Source organism: Thermomyces lanuginosus (assembly GCF_041956635.1).
Source record: "Thermomyces lanuginosus strain ATCC 200065 unplaced genomic scaffold VTN49scaffold_7, whole genome shotgun sequence".
Lineage (NCBI taxonomy): Eukaryota > Fungi > Ascomycota > Eurotiomycetes > Eurotiales > Trichocomaceae > Thermomyces > Thermomyces lanuginosus.
Genome location: NW_027192341.1, coordinates 20,333 through 39,574, shown reverse-complemented (window position 1 = coordinate 39,574; position 19,242 = coordinate 20,333). Strand labels below are relative to the sequence as shown.

The window sequence follows — 19,242 nt, the reverse complement described above, 5'->3', positions numbered from 1 at the left end:
CAAAACAAGCAAGGCAGTGTTCCTGAATACAATCTCCTAAGAGGCTCCCGTAAAATTTACGGAGTGCATACCGTACGGAAAACTCCCCCGCTCGGAGGAAAGCCGAAAGGTTCGGGGAGCCCCTCGTTTTGATTCGCTCTTAACGACGAGCGATAGATAAAACATCGGGAAAAATATCAACATCGATTGACGATTGACATCCCACTCGTGGTCGAGCTGATTCATAGCAAGAGATTGGTCAGGGAATCTCAAGCCCGGTGAGGTATGAATACAATCTCTTAGATCTATCACGAATTGACGAACCTAACTCCCAACATCTAGCCCTATAATCCACTAGTATCAAGTAGCCCTCACCATGAGCCGCCCCAAAGCCCTTTGCATCGGGACGATTTGGCAGTACGACTCCATATACATATACTTTTACCTCAAGGAAGAAAAGAAGCTGACAATGACAGCGCCACTGATGCTTGGAACTCCCTCTCCTCCATTGCCGACCTCGTCACCACCGATGCAACCAACCGCGCCGAATTCCTCGCCGAATGCCGCAGCGGACGCTTCGACGGCGTTGTCGCCATCTATCGCACGCTGAGCTCCGTGCAGATCACGGGCCGGATTGATGCGGAGCTGCTTGATGCGTTGCCGAGTAGTGTGCGGTATATTGCCAACTGCGGTATCTTCTCCTCCCTCTCGACTCATATTGTAGTGGCTGGTTAGGTACTGATGAGCATCTAGGAGCTGGATATGACCAAATCGACGTAGATGACTGCACCGCACACAATCCCCGCATTCTCGTCTCCAACGTCCCCACGGCGGTTGACGACGCAACTGCCGATGTCAACATGTTTCTCATCTTGGGCGCCCTGCGCAACTTCAATGCAGGCATGCAAGCTCTCCGCGAGGGGAAGTGGCGCGGAAACCCGCCACCGCCGCTGGGACATGATCCTGAGGGTAAGACTCTCGGTATATTGGGTATGGGCGGGATTGGCCGCAATCTTGCGCGCAAAGCCCGCGCATTCGGCATGAAAATCATCTACCATAACCGACGACCGCTGCCGGCGGAGCTCGCTGAGCCAATTGAGGCAGAGTATGTCTCGTTCGATGAGCTGCTTGCCCGCAGCGATGTGCTGAGTCTGAATCTCCCGTTGAATCCGCACACGCGGCATATTATTGGGAAGAAGGAGTTTGAGAAGATGAAGGATGGGGTGGTAGTTGTGAACACCGCGCGTGGGGCGGTCATGGATGAGGCGGCGCTCGTGGAGGCGTTGGATTCGGGCAAGGTGTTTTCCGCGGGTCTGGATGTGTTTGAGGAGGAGCCGACGGTGCATCCGGGGCTGTTGAAAAATCCGAATGTGATACTAGTGCCGCATATGGGGACTTGGACATTGGAGGTGAGTTATTGAACTTCCTTTTTGCTCTCGGAAGGAAGACGCTGATTTGTTTAGACGAGCAAGGCTATGGAAGAATGGGCGATTGATAATGTCCGACGGGCGCTGGAGACAGGGAAGCTCAAGAGCATCGTTCCAGAGCAAGCAAATCTACAATAGACACCTGTATTTACTGAATAGACATAAATCATACAGTACTCATACAGTACTCATTGAGGTATCATACTCTACATATATTCGTACATGACTCGTGCCACCCAACACCAAACGCCATGCTAACCCATCACGACTCCCGAGAAAGTAGCCCCTTCAGCTCCCACAGTCGACATACCATCCCGCATAGCCGCTGCACAATCTGGTTCGTCCCGTTGGATGACTGTTGTTGGATAAACCGCTGCGCCACGTAGAGCTTAGTGTATGGATCTCGCTCGTCCTCAGAGGTTCCTTCCGGTGGCTTGTTTTGTTGATAATCTGTCAGGCGCTGCCCAAGGTGCCGGCCGATTGCAAAGGAGTAGATGACGTCCCGGTTCTCCATCTCGTCCAGAACGTCACGCGCTCGCGCCAGTGTCTCGTCAATTTCCACCGCCGATGAGGCTTCGTTGTCATAGAGTGTCAGGAAATGGCCAATGCTGTTCCAGAAGTTCAGCGACCGCAGGCGCAGCTGATCGTCAAGAGACTTCTCGTTCACAGGGAGCGCCCGGGCCAGGTCGTCCCGCAGGGGGTTTTCTCGCAGATGGTCATCCGTGATGAGTGCCTCCAGAACGTCGAATCGATTGGCGGCAGTCATCAACTCTTGGTCTGGATTGGGAGGCGAGGGGTTGCCGTTGAGCACCATCTGTCGTGCTGTCCGGATGATGCACATGGTCTCCCACACCACCAACGCCTCGCAGCTTTCCGCGCGCCACATCACGGGCGGCTCCAGCTTGATCTTCGGATCGTCGAACAAGTCGAGCAGTGCGGAATACTGTGCCATTAGCTGGGCATTGGTGAGCAGCAGCGACAGGCCCTGTTCTCGGAACCACCGTGTCTCTAGAAATTTATCAATTGCTGGTGCATAATACTGGTGGTAGACCGCCTGGATGGTGTTGAGTCGGACTTGTGGAATAGGAGCAATTGGATAGTGAGGCGGAGGCGGGATGCCCCGTAGAGCGAACAAGTCTTGTATTTTGACTTTTTCTGTCACATGTAAGTAATATTCTGGCACAATATCATCTGTCAACTCACCTGTCTTCTCGATCTTTTCGACTTGCCCGGACGGCATGGCAGGCGTCGTCGTGGTCGACGGAGTCCCCGCAGGCAGCGACAGAGTCCCATCCAAGGTGTCCTGCACACTCGCCATGGCAGACATGGTCTCGCTTGCTTCTGCAGAGGGCTCCGCGGTACTGCGAGCCTGCGTGTTCGGCGTCGCGGGTTTGGGCGACGGCGCGGACGAGTCTGACTGGACTGAGGGCGCAAACGGCTGTGCCGACGCGGGAACGTAACCCGGGGGAGCAGAAGGATACGACGGGGTCTGAGGATCCTGGGATTGCCGCGGATTCTGCGGATTCACAACGAGCGAGGGTTGTGCAGTCGAAGCCGGCGGCGCACCAGAGGGATTGGATTGTTGTCGAAACACGGGATCGTAGCCAAGGCAGTCACGCTTGCTCTTTATACAGTTTCGGCAGATTGGACGAGCCTCGTCACACTAACCACAATTGCAATCGCATGTCAGCGCCACCGGAATTCACTGCAGAAATTCCCAAAAAGTGCGACAATTGCGCGTGGGCGTGTGTCGCGGGTGGACACGGCCGCATCAAAGTGGGATGGAGCTAAGGGCGCGGCTAAGCGATAAACTATGCTGCACCCGCACCGCGTCGAGCTTCCACAACCATCACGTGTTTCTACAAAGAAACTAAATAACAAACTTACCTTTATTCGTCGTTTTCGACATGTCAGGCAGCCAGTTTTTGTTCTCCTCTTGATTTCTCGATGCGGCTGTTGTTGCTTGGACCGCGGAGTGCTCTGTAGCTGGTAGCTCATCTGACTCCCGACGCTCATCTGCGACACACTCGGCGAATACGCAGGCGTGTATTGACCCATGGACATGGGCGGCATGGTCGGCGGCATCGAGGAGCCCATCGGTGTTTGTGCCTGTTGGGGGATATTATTACTCGAGACATCCGGGGCGGCATGGTATGGGGGAATCTGCGGCGGAGGCGCTGTCGCTTGCAGGGGAGGGTTCGAAACTGGCACCGATGCGGGAAATCCGGACGGGGCTGCGGAGGGCATTGACGGCGCAGGGTTTGGAGTCCCGGGAGTTGCAGTCGTCGCTGGGGTCGCCGGGGCGGCAGCGGGAGAGGGTTGCGGGACGGGTGCTGGCGCCGGCGCCGGTGCTGCCACAGGGTTTGGCGCGGCGTCCGTCATACCGGTGCTTGCGGGAACAGGAGCGGGAGGAGCAGCAAATGTTGTAGGAGGAGCCGTCGTGGCAGTCGGTGCCGCAGTCTCCGGAGCCGGCGCTGGGGGAGCGGAAGTCACCTGCGCCGGCTCCGTGGCCGCCGGGACAGCAGGCGGATGTTGTTCTGACGGGGGTTCCGAGGGCTGCTCGGACATGATTCTGACCTCAGGACCGTTCCAATCTGCAGCGATGCGAGGCTCGACAGGAATTCTATTAGAATTGAGTGTTAGCACGCAATGCCAGCCCAGCAGTGTAAACCAGCGCAAGCTGTCAAGAATGCGATCTAGACGTTCGTGCGTAGATCAAGCAATTGCATAATTCCCGAATGCTGTGTCCTGGCTTGCATGTGCAGAAAGCTGCACGCGCTCACCGCTGCGGGCAGCGCTGATATGGCTGCTTGATCTGCGCCGCACAATCCCAACGACGACATCATCGGCTAAATCTCACAATCAAAACCCGGTCACGCAGAGGAACTCACAGAGGAATCAGTCCGCCGAGCCGGACACCGCGGTTCAGGCGGGCCCAAATAAGACGAGGCGGAGACTTGGAAGCTCGGAATCAGCGCAGAGAAAACGAACAAACTTGGAGATAGAGGGAAAACGCAGACTCGCAGGTCAAAAAATCACCACACGCTACAACGCCTGAAAACACAGAAAAAAGCAATTGTGGCTTGGAAAAAGAGAAGGCGTTCACACAACTGAAAGATTTATGAAGAGCTCTCGTGGGAGTCCCAATCTGATAGTACGCTAGTCCTAATCAGGAAGCTAAGCTGGAATCTCTCAAGCCTGTGATTGCTGGAGCTGCTGGTCGGTTTACAGTAGCGTACATGACTTCTGCATCGAAGAATCACAGGCGCATGTTAGAAACATGCAGACCATGCGCTGTATTGACCTGCAATCGTCCGGGCAGTCTGGGCCACGGCTGCGGCATCAATCGAAGCTGTGCTGGATCCCTCTTTAGTAGGCATGGGAGGGACACTGAGAGCAGGGCAAGATTGTCCCATGTGGGATCTCAATATTCAAGAGTGAACAGGGTCTTCATGGCCACCAACAAGTCACTTCTTTGCAGCCTTATTCTTGCGCTTCTTGAACACAACAGCTGGCGCAGCCTCTGCAGGAGCGGCCCCATCAGAAGGTTTCTCCTTCTCTGGCTCCTCTTTCTTCACCGTCGCGTCGGCGTCAGCTGCCGGAGTTCCTGTCGCTGAAGATTCCGCAACGGTCGTGTCCTTTTCTTCCGCTTTAACCTCCGGTTCCGACGCCGCTCCTACACCGGCCAGTTCTTTCTCTTTCCGTTTCAGGTTCGATGTCTTTGCCAGGAGAGCATCAAGATCATCATCGTCCCCAGCCGCACCCGGGTAGCCCCGGGACCCCGAACCCCATGCCTTTCGAGGCTGCTTCGAATCCAACACCTTGGCCTCTTCTTCCGCATCCTCGTCATCATCACCCTCATGTTTGCGCTTCCGGACTCCAATATTTAATGCCGTCGACTCTGCAGGTTTGCTATCCTCCTGCTCCTCCTCGTTCTTCGGCGCAATCACCCGCTCCGAAACCGTCTGCCATTCTCCCGCCAGCGCCAGGTCCCTTCGGAACTCATCTGGCACGGCGATTCCCATCTCAGCAAGCTGCGCGATCTGTTTCTTTCGTTCCTCCACCGTGGCTTGGCGCGGCGGGGGAGCTGATACAGTTGGTCGACTCTGAGATGATGTCGATGCAGTTCTCGCCGCCGACGATCCCCCAGCGAGGCTCCTTAATCGTTCCACTTCGCTCTTGGCGCGCTCTTTCTCGCGCTCCTGTCGCTCATTGTTGCGATGGATTTCGCGCAGAAAGCGCTTGAGATTGCCCTGGTGGCGCGCGGTGGCTTCATGCTGGTTCCGCTCGAACGGGGTGTCGCGGACGTAGACTTGGCATTGCTTGCACCAGTATCGTGGCTATTCCCGTCAGCAAAAGTAGAGTAAATTCTGATTTGGGGCAACCTACCGTGGATTTCCAATATTCCGCCATTTTGAGCAAGATCAGCCTGGGTATATCGTCGTGGAACTGAGCTGCCAGGACTTCAGATAGGTTGCGGATCATGTAGGGTATGGGTACGCTTAACCTAATTAGGAAGTAATTACTGGATTGGCAGGTAAGAGTAGTTGGCATCAAACTGGCCGTCTTCCTTTTGGCCTTGACCGCAGGAAAGATTAATGACGTGAAGCTAGTCAGAGCTCAGGTTGGCTTTGCTTGGTCATAGTCATCAGCTCTTCATTGGTTGATTGTTCCAGATCTATATCAAAGAGTGCCAACTTTCCATCAACATAGTATGCATCGTAAATCTTGAGCAAGCAGCAAAGCAAGGCTCATGTTCGATAATTGAGCTCGCAAGAGCAGAGTGTAAAACTTCTTATGGAATTACCTCCACCCTTATCCTCGCCTCCCGCAGGGCATCATCGAACCAGAACCCAATGGGCCGTACCGAGTCCACCAACTCCACCTCCCTCTTAATGAACCGCGAGCCATCCGCGTTGACCACGACACGATCAGAGTCCGATGAGGCCTTTTGGTCGCTATCGTCGTACTCGCCATCGCTGTCCCACTCTTCACCTCCGACATGGATTTCCTCAACGGGATCCCACTCATCGGTCTCCCAGATGAGTCGGAACCCGAAAACCGGGAGGGCAAAGAGCCGGGATACGATTGTTCGGACGCGATAGACGTCGAATGTGCGAGGGATTTCACAAATCTGCGCTGCCTTCCCTGTGTCAGAGTCCTTTCCCAATGAAGGACCAGCCACATGAAAGTGGAACTTGACGAGCCGGGCTGCCACCGAGTGCGGGCTGAATTGGGACCCTAGCGAGCCATCCCCAGCGCGCTTGATTGTTGGCTCACCGTATGTTTCACACAGTTCCGCGTACCGAGGATGGGCTGCGAGGATAGTTGGCTCATCCGCCGGCAGTGACGCAGAAAGTTCCTTGCCAATCAAGGAAAGGTAATACAGCTCGCCGTTGGTTCGGTCATGAGGGGAAATCTTGCTGTAGTTTAAGACGCGGACATTCTTCAGTCGTGCTAGAGTCAGCATAAAAGCCTCATCCACGGTCATGGGCCGCTCAGGCAGGTTAGTCACCCGGGAGGGACCCACGGGTTGGTTAAACAACGGGTTGTTGGAGATGCGCAGCGACTCCAGACCGGGGAAAAGAGACGGGAGGGCGTTAACAAAAGACCACGAGTCAATGCTGTTGTACGATACGTCGAGGGACTTGACGGTAGGGGAGAACTGAAAGTCATCATCATCAACGCTTGCGACGGTGATGTTGTTGCCGCGGAGGCCAAGATGTTCCAGGTTCGGTAACTTCGAGAGCGCGCTGATGGACGATAGCGAAGTAATTTCGTTGTATTCCAGGATTAGGCTGCGGATAGTCGCTGTCGGCGGGATGGTGATGGAGGAGATTCGGTTGAAGGACGCATGCAGCTCCGAGAGCGAAGGAAATTGATGCGTCAAGGCAGCTATCTGTAGCACCATGTCAGGAATCCAGATCTTGAACCAGCCTGATATGCCGCACCTGATCCCATGACATGAACGTCTGATCGAGATGCAGCTCAGCAATCCGCTCAAATAACAAGCCCGGCTGGACAGCCTCAAACCGATTGCCACTACCAACGTATTAGATCGACGTAACGCACACACAGTGAACGGAATTCGTACTTGAGCTTCAAGCTCCTCAAACTCTCAAACTGGGCGCAAATATCTCTGACATCCCGCCATCGCTCTAGCAGATTCCTGCTGAGGTCCAGCTCAGCAATCTTCGGGGCGGTCTGGCGGATCTTTTCCAGCTCCGCCTCACGCTGCTCTTCAGACAGCACGTCATCACTTCCAGACACACCTCCTACACGTAGCCCGTCCAACAACACAATCCGCAGTTCTTCCAGCTCGGCCAGCTTCCGCCGAATCTTGTCGAAGCCAACCTCCTCGGCAACCTTGCCGTTGAAAACGATGGGCGCGTGTAGGGGATCACCACCATTGCTTCCCTCGTTTTGCTGCTGTTTCCGCAGTGCTTCCTCGAACTCCGATGCATATTTTAAGCGCAGCGCCTCGAGGAAGCCCCGCGGCGAATCCGACGGCCGTGTTGGTCGAACAAACGACCCGGCTGTCGGCTGTCTACTCAGACCTATCCAGAACTCAGTATCGCGTGTTCAATTATTTCCGACTACGAGCTACTTACATTCAAAGTATTGCTTCCCCTTGTGCTGCCCAGAGTGTTTGCCTCGAATAGGATCGTCCCATTCGACACCGAGCCAGTCGCCCTTTTGGCCCTCGACTTGCCCAATGTATCGTACGGTGCATAGCGCACCGTCAAACGACAGCCGCTGGCCGATGTGGTACTTTTCCGTCATCTACTAAAGCTAATTATGCGCTCTTTGCAGCGTCTCCGCAGATGAATGTAGTCGTTGGCATAGAGATACCGTAACGTTACGGATAGAGTAAATTATGAGCCAATCATAGCTTGAGTATTCTGCCGGTTCTGTCCGCCTTTGGATCATTTCTCCCCAGTTGCCGCTCAATTGAGATCAACCAGAGGACAGCCGCAGCCATGGATTACCAGGTAAGTCAGTCTCAAAACTTTACTTCTATATGGAGAGACTCTGACAGAATATAGAACCGTGCTGGTTCCAAATTCGGCGGCGGTGGCGTTGCCTCCGCGTCGCTAACGAATGCTGACCGTCGCGAGCGCCTGCGCAAGCTCGCTCTCGAAACGATCGATCTCGACAAGGACCCGTACTTCTTTAAGAACCACGTCGGCAGCTTCGAGTGCCGTCTCTGCCTGACAGTCCACCAAAACGATGGCTCCTATCTTGCCCACACGCAAGGGCGCAAACATCAAACCAACCTCGCCCGGCGCGCAGCGCGCGAACAGCGCGAGGGCAAGAATCAAGATGCCGCCAACGCCGCTCTCTTGCCAGGCGCCATGGGCGGCGTGCAAGTTAAGAAGAATGTCGTCAAGATCGGCCGCCCTGGTTACAAGATCACCAAGGTGCGGGATCCATTGACAAGGCAGTTGGGTTTGTTGTTCCAGCTGCAATACCAGGAAATCACCCCCGGAGTGAAGCCCCGTGTGCGGGTAATGTCCGCGTTCGAGCAGAAGGTCGACGAGCCCCCGGATAAGAACTTCCAGTACCTGCTCGTCGCGGCAGAGCCGTATCAGACGTGTGGCTTCAAACTGCAGGCAAAGGAGATTGATCGCCGCGAGGGCCGGTATTGGGAGTGGTGGGATGAGGATAGTAAGGAGTTTTGGATTCAGGTCATGTTTAAGACTGAACGGGAGGAGAGATACAGCGGAGTTCCTGGGTTGGCGCCGCGGTCATGAATGCGAGGTTGGGCGTTTGGCGTTGTTTAGGCTTGGGCATGTAATGTATTATAGAATTCGTACATGGGAATCTATTCCAGTCTATTATTGTTCTAAACGTTTCCTCTAACTCGATCCAGCAGCGGCACTCTCCTCTGCTGCCCTCGGTCTGCCGCGGCACCATCCACCGCGCTACTCGTACTGCTCGCCGCCGCGGACGCTTCATCCAGCCTCCTCCGCAGCGCCTCATATCGCTCACTGTCCTCACCTGCGCCGCTCGTTCGTCGGAAAACTTCCTTCTCCCCAACCAACCAAGCCGGCACTCGCCACCCACGCGACGCGGAAGCCGCCGCGGCAGGCACAAGCAGATCATCCCGCCACGCTACGCCGACCACCCACCCAACCGCAGCGGGAAGGAGCGAGAACGGAAATTGCGAGAGGGCTAGCTGTGCGGCAACGAGGTACGTCGTGGATTTATCCGACAGAAGCAATGTGAGCGACGGCTTCGAGTCCCGGCTAGAGGCCGACGCTGCCGTGGCGGAGGCAACCGGACGTGAGGATCTCCGAGGAGTCGTCGTTGCAATGCGGTACTTGTACATATGTGGAATCGCCGCATGGTACTGCGCAAGCAGCGCGAAGAGTGTCGCTGTCGGGCCTGAGGGGAGATAGTTCCAGTTATTGAACGAGAGTGGTCGCACGACGCAGGCCAGGAGCAGCGGCGTTAGAATCGTTGTATACGCTAGAGCAACCAGCAGAAATGTCTAACCGAACAAGGGTTCAGTATCAAGGCAGTTTTAGTGTTTGTAGGGAAAGGATAATTACAGCTGTCTTTCTCGACCCCCATAACCGCTCAATCACACGCATATGATAAGCTAGAATGGCGGCAAATAGCGTCTCGGTCGAGTTTGCGTAACCTGCGATCTGCCAGAGCAGGACGCGCGAGAATTGGCCATATTGCCAGAGGTGCGGTTGCACCTGGATGTGCACACGGTGCTTGGCTTCGAATATCGAGAGCGCGACGGAGCATGAGACGATGGCGATGAGGAGGCGTTTGGTGATGGGGGCGTTGGCGAAGCCGGAGGATAGCATGTTTTCTTTCTTCGAAGCTTGAGGTTATGCAACCCTTCACTCGCTTCAGGTTTCTCAAGGACAGAACTTGAGTGGGAAACGTGGCGTGGTGTTTCTGGAGTAGTTATGGGATTGACGTTGAAATTCAACGGCCCGCCCAAGCTGTCAGTTTCCGAACTGCGATATTACAGGACATAGTACAGCAACAGAATGATGAGAATGAATAGCCCAAGCTACTACTCTATGATTCTATATTACAATCTAAGCTGCCTCTTCTCGCGCCGCTGTCGCTTCGGCTAGCGCCGTCTGGTACCGAGAAATTGCTGATTCCAGAGCTTTCATCGTCGGCCCGAGCAACTGATTGACCACTTTCTCTCCCCCTCCGACCGCCGCCAGGTTGACCCGCACTTTCTTGCCCGTCGCTGCCAGCACGTCGCGCGCATGTTGCTTGAGCCGCTCAATCTCTGCCTGGCGCTCCGCTTCGGCGTCGGCGGCTACGGCCTTCACGCGCTCCATCGCGCGGTTCAGCGACTCCACCAGCGATGCTAGCTCGCCCGCGCGGTCTGGGTTGCCAGACAAAAAGGCCAGCCAGAACTGATGCAGGAACTCGGTCGTCGTGGCATGAGTCAGTGTGAGGCGGTCGAACAACGCTGGCGACAGGCCCATTGTCCCTTGCTCTGCGGCGGACCCTTCTGTTTGTGTCCGTCGCTCGCGGATGGCCTTGAAGATCTGTGTTGATGCACGCTGCAAGTTCACCTGTGACCCGACCACGGTGCTCGCCTGCGCATCATCTTCCATTTCGTCCTCATCCGGTTCAACGAGGCGCCACAAGGGGGGAGAGTCGTCGGTGCAGAAGGTCTGCTCGATGTCCATTCGTAGGGAGCCTAGAATCTGCGTGGGGTCCCGCTTTCCGAGCAGATCTTCCATCGACTCATCCTTGTCTTCGCCTTGCGAAAAGAATCGGCTCTGATCACGGATATTGAGGAGGATGCGGTTCTGCTTCTCGTCCCCGCGTAGATCCCGAAGTTGCAGCTCGTTGGCGGTCTGATCCTCAATGTCGGATGCATCTGGGCTACGGTCAGCCGGTGCGACATTGGACAGGATTTTCTCGCTGAGTGAATTCAGTGTCCGAATGATGGGCACCTTATCCAGCGAGCTTGGCCGCATGTCTACATCCGGGCGATTGCCTTGTCGCTGACTGTGGTTGACCTCATTGCCTGCCAAATCAATAAAGCGCGGCACATGGGCCTCTGTGTCTCGTTGCGGTGCCTCTTCTTCTTTCAGGTACTTGTCCAGCACCGCATCGGTCGCATCCGCATCGGTGATGCGTTCTCCGCGCAACTTCTTGAACAACCGACTCTGAAAGAACCGTGACCAAAACTGTTGCTCACTGAGCTTGGGCACGTTCTCATCATACACCCGCTTTACGATCGGATGCTGCTGGAAGAGGAGTTGAATCTGCTCCTTGCTAATGTTCAATTTTGTGACCTGGCCCTCGGTCCGCGGCTTCAACGTCGAGAGCACGTTGTACGAGCCGCGCGTCTGTGACCGTTCAATGGCATGCGCTCGCAGCAGATGCACCCGCGTGGACCAGAACTGGGAGACAAACTGCGCGCCAGAGATTGTGTCGGGCTTAGTGCGCAGCGACTCCATGAACATTTTCTGCAGTGTTGGATCTGACTTGAGCAGGGACTGCTGCAACTCGGCGTCCGCCTTGAGCTTCTCATCATCGTCCCAAGCCGGCTGCCCGGTTTTCCCGGAAATCGCCTGGGCCATTGCCAAAGCGGGCGACACTCCTTCTCGTGGAGCCGCGGGGGCCACGGGAGCCTGCCCGGCCTTTGCCGCCTGGATGGCAGCACTCAGCGCATCCTTAATCGCGTCGGCTTCGGCGCGAGCATTCGTGCTGGACGTAAAATTAAACACATACTGCTCTTGTGGGCCATCATTCTGCTGAGCAAATATCCGCAGCATAACCTTCGGATTCGAAGCCGGGGTCTGTTGTAGATCTACGCAATTTAGTCCTGGTCTTTACAAAGATACCTTCACAGCAGACTCATACTGGTAATGTTCTTGACATTGATATGAATCGCACCCCCGGCACCCCCCGCAGCTGGAATCCATGATATCGTCTGGCGGTCTTTCGACAACGTCAGCGTGCCATCTTTTTTTTTGTAGGCCGCAGAGCCGCTTGGCGGAGGCGCCATTGCTGCCCTTCGATAGAGATCGAGGCCGCAGATCTCTCACGGTCCTGAAATAGGCCGGGCAGACGTATTATACGGTCCTCCTCCTTCCATCGGGATCAACCGAGAACCAAGGAAATCGAATCGCGCTGACGAGGGCCGTGAGCTGCTCAAAGCCACTCGTAGACTGACCAAAAAGATCACTGATCTAGAGCCACAAAATGTAAGTCACGTGCTAGATAACCTAGCCTATCACCAGCCACGATTAATCCTCCTTCTGACCGCCTGCTACATTTGGTAGGTAGAAGAAGGGTTCCTGCTGTAGTTCGTCGTCAGTCGAGTTCTCTCCCAATTCCCCTCTCCCTAATACGAGAATTTGGGGGGAAATTCATTTGTGATTGTGCTTTTTGAGGCCTCTACTTTCTCATTTTTGGATGATTTGACAGCTTACTTGACATTTTCTCAGTCTCTTCCACCACTGTCGAATGGCGCCGAGTGCCTTTCGCGCCTCGGTGACGACGACGACCGCTGCAGTGCACGGCCACGACCGCGACGACGCCGACGCTATGAATAATTCCACGCGCCAGACTCGCACGAACCCTTCACGGGTGTCCAAGACGGCGGCTCGCTCGCTGTCACTCTATGGACAACCCAACTCTGCCACCGAGGATCAACCGCCTGCGCCTGTCCCGCACGGCTTCTATCCGGCACTGACACATTTCACGGACGCCATCACGGCGTTGCCTAGGGAGTTTCGCCGGCATAATTCGCTACTGAAAGAGGTCGATGCCAAGGCATGGGCGTTGGAGGAGAATTTGAATAAACTGCTGCAGATCGCGCTGGATTCGGAGCCGGTGCCGTGTCCACCAAACCCGGCGCCGATCATTGATGGAGTCATTAGAGACTATCCAGGGTGTCAGGTGAGTAAAGACACATTTATTCTTTTATGTATATCTTTCAATTGTATGATTTTCTAACAATTTTGTACAGGAGTCTGAGCAAAGCAAAACCCGTCGACTTCTGTTCGACCGCATCCGGCGCACCCTCTCCGATTTGATGCTCACAGCGGACGAGAAGAATCATGTCATCAGCAATGCCAACGATGAGCTCAGTCATCAGCTCTTCCGACTCGATTCCATCTTTCCGCACATTGCCGGGGAAATCAGTGAGGAAGCGCGGCTCGGCAGCCTCACCCATTGGGCGTATAGCAACCGGACAGCGACGAAAACAACGGGCCACGAACGGCCTCGCCGAGAGGCGGCGTCGCATTTTGCACACAATTTGGAGGCTGAACACGCATCCCGCAGTGAAGCGCGGCGCGAGGCGGTCCTGGCTCGCAAGCAACGGCGCAACGCTGACGCTGATTTTGATGACGCACGTGGCCGCAAAGGTGCTGGGTCTCGTGGCCGTGCTGCTGCAGGTGACGCGGACTCAGTCACCGGTGCCGGCGCCACGAAGAGAAGACGGGTCGAGAAGCCGGCCGCTGTTCAGACAGGCGGCACAGCAATGGAACGATCGGCGAGCGGCGTCACCAGTACGGGACGCGCCGCTTCAAAGGATGGGGTTGAAGTGAAGAAAAGATCGCGGGCTACCAATGCCCCAGCTACTACCCGTAAAAGGTACTAAGTTCGGTCTTTATCTACGTCCATAACGGCGGGGCATGCTAACAGGCCGCAGGAACAATACTACTGCGTCCAATGCCAATTCCCCAGTGTCCTCTCCCATGGTCGGAACCTTTAACCCGCCGAGGTCTGCGCCCAGTCCTGGTCCAAGCAACCGACCACAGTCATCTCGGGCCGGTCAGGCGCCATCGTCGGCTCGTCAACGCCCGCCCTCGTCCACCTCGAACCGCACCAGTAACAGTGAGTCCCTCGGCCATCGAGCTTCCTGGACAGGTTCTTATCTAATGCAGCACCTTTGACAGATCAACCGGGTGATTCCAAGTCGATCCCGAACGCGCCTTCCAAGAAAGGCACGCCGACCGTGGACGCCGGCCGTCAGACCGAGACCGAGGAGGAGAGTAACGGTGCGGGCCACCTGGAGGCAGCTCAGGAGGATGGCCGCGCGGACGACGACGCCAGCCTGCGGACGGTCCCCAATAGCCGGGGACGGTCCTCCAAGACGAGCACGCCGGTCCTGTCGACATTCTCCGAGGTGCCGTCGCGCAGCCGGCCGTCACGGAACCAGAGCGATGATGCGCCGGGCAGCAAGCGGAGCCACCGGAAGACAGGCAGTATTTCGACGGCCACGCGACCGCGGGCGGCAGCCGCTGAGGACGAAGAATCATCACGCGAAGGGGATGACGAATATGACGAGGCAGAGCAGCGGTACTGCTACTGCAATGAGGTCAGCTTTGGAGAGATGGTGGCGTGTGACAACGACGCATGTCCGCGGGAATGGTTCCATTTGTCATGTGTGGGCCTGAGCAAACCGCCACCGAAGAACGGTACGTTCCCGTTGTGTGCCGTAATGGCCGTGTGACCGGATTCATTGGCTGATGGAATCTAGTCAAATGGTACTGCAACGAATGCAAGGAGAGCATGAAACGGGGTCGTGCAGGACGGTGAGCGGGTTGTACAGAGTCTTTGGAGCACGAAAGCAGGACAGAAATATGGCATGCGATGGGAATTGACCATTCTTATTGTGTTTTGTGAATCATCGACGTATGACTTAATAATTGATCGACATCAGGTACAGGGTACGGAGTAGAGGACTGTATGTCAATGCCGATTCCCTTGGTTTCATTCAATGGTAACCAAAGAAAAAAATTTTTTTTTTCTTGATGGTGGAGGTCTTAACTCCGAGCAGACCTGGGTACAAATCTCAACAGGGGTGTGAAGGAGGCGTTGGGATTCGAGAACCGTGGAGATGAGCCATTCGAATGTCATACTCCTACGCTAACCAAATACGGCTAGGCCAATGGCTTGTTCGCATGACAGGGGAGGTCACGGGACCTCGGCTGAGACTCCGCTGAGTCGAATTTTCGGGAATCGGGTCGATCCACGGGGTTTTTGTTATGTAATAAAGGGGGTGCGGCTAAGCCAGTTGAGGAATAAACTCGGGCTTGGCGTACCTTACGGCAGAGCTTCATTTTGCGCAAGAGCAATTGGAGAGCAATTCCCTTCCGGGCAGCATTTCGGAATTCAGGACACCAGATCAAACACCGGCAGCTCGGAGCGAGGGACGGCGAGTGGCGCTTTGATTGGGCAATGGCCTGGGCGGAATCCCTGTGTGCTGAGCCGCGACGGTTCAATCGGGTCTGAATTTTTTTTTTTTTGCCTTGAATGAAACTTGAACTCGCTAGGCTGGGCCGAGACGGCGCTTGTGGTTTTGATTATGTCATGGGAATCCTCCCAGTGGCTCTTGTTCACTCCCTGGCCAGGATGACTCGGAATGCTCGTCATGGAGGGAAGAAGGAGGAGAAAAGCAGAGGAGGAGAAGAAGTCAAAAAGATATCTGAGCTGGAATCAGAAAATGAAGCAAATCTCAACGAATGAACTGCAGGAAGGAGCAAAGATTTTCGTAGATGGCAGGTGCGACTGGCGATGAAGTAAGCCAAGCAAACAAAACAAACATTCCCAGAACGTCCAAACAAGAAAAACATGAACAAATTGCCTGATGGGGACATCCAGCACACCTCACCACCATGGTCCATGATGACTCCATCGCCCGCCATGGAGTCGTCGCTGGTCGCCACTCCGCTCCTTTTTTTCCCCCTCCAGCCCCATTCCGGTTGGATCCAACCATCGTATTGTGTGCTGGACATACGTTGAACACCGCATGCTGGTCCCCTGTTTGCTGTTCCAGCCAAATCAGTACCCAACCTCCACCTAATCCAGAGCTGGGAATAATCGGAGTATTCAGCACTCCTTCGCCGATGCTTTTAGAGCAGGCATAGCTCCTCCCTGCCTGTCCCACTCATCTGTCGCGGAATCCGGGGAAAGCTTCATTTCGGTGCCCTGTGCTTTCATTGCGCCAACCGTTGCAGTTCCACCACACCCCCATTCTCTTAGCCTCGCCGTGCCGGGTCCCGGCCCTGGTTACCACACCGGGAATCTGCAAAAATAGGCCGGGTGATTTGTTGCTCGGCTGAAAAAAATACACGATATATAAAAAAGAGAAAGCGAAGGTTGGCGTCAAGATGGATCCATCTGCGACACCGCCGCTCCGTGTCAAGAACCTGAGGGGCGACCAGCACTCTCGGGATCCCTCACCCAACTCACACGCTTCGGGCAGCACACATTCGCGCTCATCTAGCTTCTCCCGCAGAGACTCGTTTGGCTCTGTTAAGGAAGCCGACGGTGTGTCTGGATTTCAGACGTGTGCTATGTACAAGTCGTATGCTGACTGTAGTTAGGCATTGCTCAAACCTTTGTCGATAGCAAACAGTCCAAGACGGAGTCCAAGACCGGCAGTGACAAGTCGTCCTCGTGGGCGATGACGCTCGATCCGATGCAGGCGCCGGAGTTCTGCTGCCCATGCGGTGGCTTCCGCGGCTGGAAGCAGATCCGCCTGGGCGGCCGGCGGATGAGCAGGAGCTACAGCGATTTGCGGTTCCTGGGCCGGAGCTCCTCTCGCGGCTGGGCATGGGACGACGATGAGGACGAACGGCCGGTTGAGAAGAAGAAGAAGCCCAAGGAGCCGGAGAAGCAGCGGGTGACGATTGAGAGTTTGCCCGTGGAAGTACTCAGTATGTATTCTGAAGGTATTCCGCTACATGTATTTGATAAGCTAACCGGATAGCCCAAATCATCTCTTACTTGGCCCTGGACGTCCCGCCGAATGGCTACACACCGCGAAACATGGACCTGGTTTCGTGCCTGCTCACGTCGCGTACCCTGCACTCGGCGACGCTGAGCGTGCTGTACCGCAACATTACCATCCCCCACTCTGTAATATTTTCCAAGCTGCTGCGGCATCTGCGACAGTACCCGGCACTGGGTACAATTGTGCGGCGGCTTGATTTCTCGCACTTTACGTCTGTCGGCCTGGGTCGGACGCGGCAAATGAACGCGGAGATTCAAAACCTGACGTCGCGGACGCTGCTGGACTGCCTGGAACTGCTACCGAATTTGATGGAGCTGCTGTTCCAGGAGCATGTAGAGGACGATATCGACACGGCGGTGATCCGCAAGGTGTTTACGGGTTTGCCGAACCTGCGGGCAATTGACTTTTGTGCCTGCGCGTCCAAGGGCTTCTCGAGCCGGTTCCTGGACGCGATTAGCACGGACCTGCCAGCGGTACTGCCGCAGCTGCAGCGGGTGAGCCTACACGAGTGCAACAGCCTGCCACCGGCGGCGTTCGAGACGCTGCTGCCGCGGCTGGTCCACCTGACGCACCTGGATGTGGCGCACACGCAGATCACGGAGGCGGCGCTGTTCTCGATCCCGGAGACGGCGCGCATCACGCACCTGAACCTGGCCAAATGCACCCGGCTGACGGGGCCGCAGGTGGTGCGGTTCTTGACCACGCACTCGGCGGTGACAGAGTCGTTGGTGTACCTGAACCTCATGGCAGACCCGTCACGATACCGGCTGCTGGAAGCCGAAGACGTGACCGAGCTGCTACCAAAGCTTCCACCAACCCTCCGCTCTCTCAACCTCAACGGCGCGCGGGTGCGCTCCGAGCACGTTCCGCTACTCCTCCCGCTCACCAAACACCTTGAAGAGCTTGGTCTCAGCAACGCCGAGCTGACGACCGACGACCTCAACTCCTTCTTTATTCCTCCAGAAAAAGAGGACAAAGAACAAGAAGCCTCTCCATGGCAACCTCCTGCCCTGCATTACCTGGACCTCAGCCGCGTGTCCAGCATAACACTCGGCACGCTCGTCAACCCCAAGGCTCTTGTGCTAGTCTCCCCGCACAGCGAACCACTCGAAGTCATCGAACTCAGCGACAAACTCATCGCCACACTCCGCGATCGCACGAAACCGGGTCGCTCGAACGGATGGACCATCCGCGAGTTGGGCCGAAGAGGCTGGTACGTGCGCGAACCCCCCACCGCCCCGGATGGGTCTCCCCAACGTGTCGACGACGGATCACGCAAGTGGAAGATGGGGGCCCGGTGGTGGGGAATGCGCAAGGTTCCCATGACCGTGGGCGAGGTTGGTGGACTATACGGGCATTACATGTTTAAGAAGTAATCCCTCTTCTCCTTTTCATTATCTTTTTTCTTATTCATATGGTTATGTGGTCGGAGCGTGGCATTGAGATCAGCGATTGATTCTCTTGTTTTGAGGCGTTTGATTGTCGATTGATTGATATCAGGATTATTCGGGAGGCTAACGTGTTTTTTTTTTTTTTTTTTCTTTACTTTCTTCTAGTAAAAGTTTTCTTCGGTGTATGTATGATAGCAGCGAATTTGTCTTTTATTCAGCAACTATTAATCATAATCCTTCCAGCCACCACCCATCATCATCATCATCATCGACTTGTCTCAGTCTTTTCCTAGCTATGTTGAGAGACATCTTTCAAACAGATTCATGACAGTGACACATGCAAACGAGTACAAAAGGCAATAACGGGACGAGAGAGTCTTTCTTGAACTGGCCAATCTGACCATTTTTGCTTGACGAGAGAGATCTGCGAAGTGTCTGGAGACCACAATGCCAAAACGGGTTACTCGAACGGAGTAAGGTAACTACCTTTAACTGACTATTATAAAGTTAATTTACAAGTCCCAGTTAGTTACTCCGCAGTGTAAAGGGATGTAAGGGACAATAATTTTTAAGTTAGTCCGTAGTAAGGGGGATTTCTACACTGTTGTTGAACCTGGGTCCGGGGGAAATAGGGGGAAAGCATATATTTGTATATGGAGTATACTGCCCTATATTATGTACGGAAACTGTGGACCAA

At 55.1% G+C, this 19,242-nt stretch overlaps 9 protein-coding genes across 9 annotated transcripts; 4 read left to right on the top strand and 5 right to left on the bottom strand.

Moving 5' to 3' along the window:
- Window positions 1-355: 355 nt before the first annotated feature.
- VTN49DRAFT_7430 (uncharacterized protein) lies at window positions 356-1,544 on the top strand (the record flags this gene model as incomplete). The annotated part of the gene is made up of 4 exons (XM_069415699.1): window positions 356-396; window positions 456-670; window positions 733-1,388; window positions 1,443-1,544. 4 exons carry the CDS (start codon window positions 356-358, stop codon window positions 1,542-1,544), a joined length of 1,014 nt encoding a protein of 337 aa, XP_069271791.1.
- Window positions 1,545-1,668: 124 nt separating this feature from the next.
- On the bottom strand, window positions 1,669-3,974 carry VTN49DRAFT_7429 (uncharacterized protein; the record flags this gene model as incomplete). The annotated part of the gene is made up of 3 exons (XM_069415697.1): window positions 1,669-2,561; window positions 2,610-3,069; window positions 3,294-3,974. The coding sequence occupies 3 exons, from the start codon at window positions 3,972-3,974 to the stop codon at window positions 1,669-1,671; spliced, it is 2,034 nt and encodes a 677-aa protein (XP_069271790.1).
- Window positions 3,975-4,873: 899 nt separating this feature from the next.
- Window positions 4,874-5,819, bottom strand: VTN49DRAFT_7428 (uncharacterized protein; the record flags this gene model as incomplete). Its single annotated transcript, XM_069415696.1, has 2 exons — window positions 4,874-5,746; window positions 5,796-5,819. The coding sequence occupies 2 exons, from the start codon at window positions 5,817-5,819 to the stop codon at window positions 4,874-4,876; spliced, it is 897 nt and encodes a 298-aa protein (XP_069271789.1).
- A 382-nt stretch (window positions 5,820-6,201) lies between these two features.
- VTN49DRAFT_7427 (uncharacterized protein) lies at window positions 6,202-8,189 on the bottom strand (the record flags this gene model as incomplete). Its single annotated transcript, XM_069415695.1, has 4 exons — window positions 6,202-7,305; window positions 7,358-7,448; window positions 7,501-7,963; window positions 8,018-8,189. 4 exons carry the CDS (start codon window positions 8,187-8,189, stop codon window positions 6,202-6,204), a joined length of 1,830 nt encoding a protein of 609 aa, XP_069271788.1.
- Window positions 8,190-8,386: 197 nt separating this feature from the next.
- VTN49DRAFT_7426 (uncharacterized protein) lies at window positions 8,387-9,160 on the top strand (the record flags this gene model as incomplete). The annotated part of the gene is made up of 2 exons (XM_069415694.1): window positions 8,387-8,398; window positions 8,453-9,160. The coding sequence occupies 2 exons, from the start codon at window positions 8,387-8,389 to the stop codon at window positions 9,158-9,160; spliced, it is 720 nt and encodes a 239-aa protein (XP_069271787.1).
- Window positions 9,161-9,252: 92 nt separating this feature from the next.
- VTN49DRAFT_7425 (uncharacterized protein) lies at window positions 9,253-10,228 on the bottom strand (the record flags this gene model as incomplete). The annotated part of the gene is made up of 2 exons (XM_069415693.1): window positions 9,253-9,900; window positions 9,962-10,228. 2 exons carry the CDS (start codon window positions 10,226-10,228, stop codon window positions 9,253-9,255), a joined length of 915 nt encoding a protein of 304 aa, XP_069271786.1.
- A 240-nt stretch (window positions 10,229-10,468) lies between these two features.
- On the bottom strand, window positions 10,469-12,411 carry VTN49DRAFT_7424 (uncharacterized protein; the record flags this gene model as incomplete). Its single annotated transcript, XM_069415692.1, has 2 exons — window positions 10,469-12,213; window positions 12,267-12,411. The coding sequence occupies 2 exons, from the start codon at window positions 12,409-12,411 to the stop codon at window positions 10,469-10,471; spliced, it is 1,890 nt and encodes a 629-aa protein (XP_069271785.1).
- A 461-nt stretch (window positions 12,412-12,872) lies between these two features.
- VTN49DRAFT_7423 (uncharacterized protein) lies at window positions 12,873-14,954 on the top strand (the record flags this gene model as incomplete). The annotated part of the gene is made up of 5 exons (XM_069415691.1): window positions 12,873-13,307; window positions 13,378-14,006; window positions 14,065-14,249; window positions 14,312-14,833; window positions 14,896-14,954. The coding sequence occupies 5 exons, from the start codon at window positions 12,873-12,875 to the stop codon at window positions 14,952-14,954; spliced, it is 1,830 nt and encodes a 609-aa protein (XP_069271784.1).
- Window positions 14,955-16,528: 1,574 nt separating this feature from the next.
- VTN49DRAFT_7422 (uncharacterized protein) lies at window positions 16,529-18,530 on the top strand (the record flags this gene model as incomplete). Its single annotated transcript, XM_069415690.1, has 3 exons — window positions 16,529-16,688; window positions 16,745-17,077; window positions 17,131-18,530. 3 exons carry the CDS (start codon window positions 16,529-16,531, stop codon window positions 18,528-18,530), a joined length of 1,893 nt encoding a protein of 630 aa, XP_069271783.1.
- Window positions 18,531-19,242: the final 712 nt, after the last annotated feature.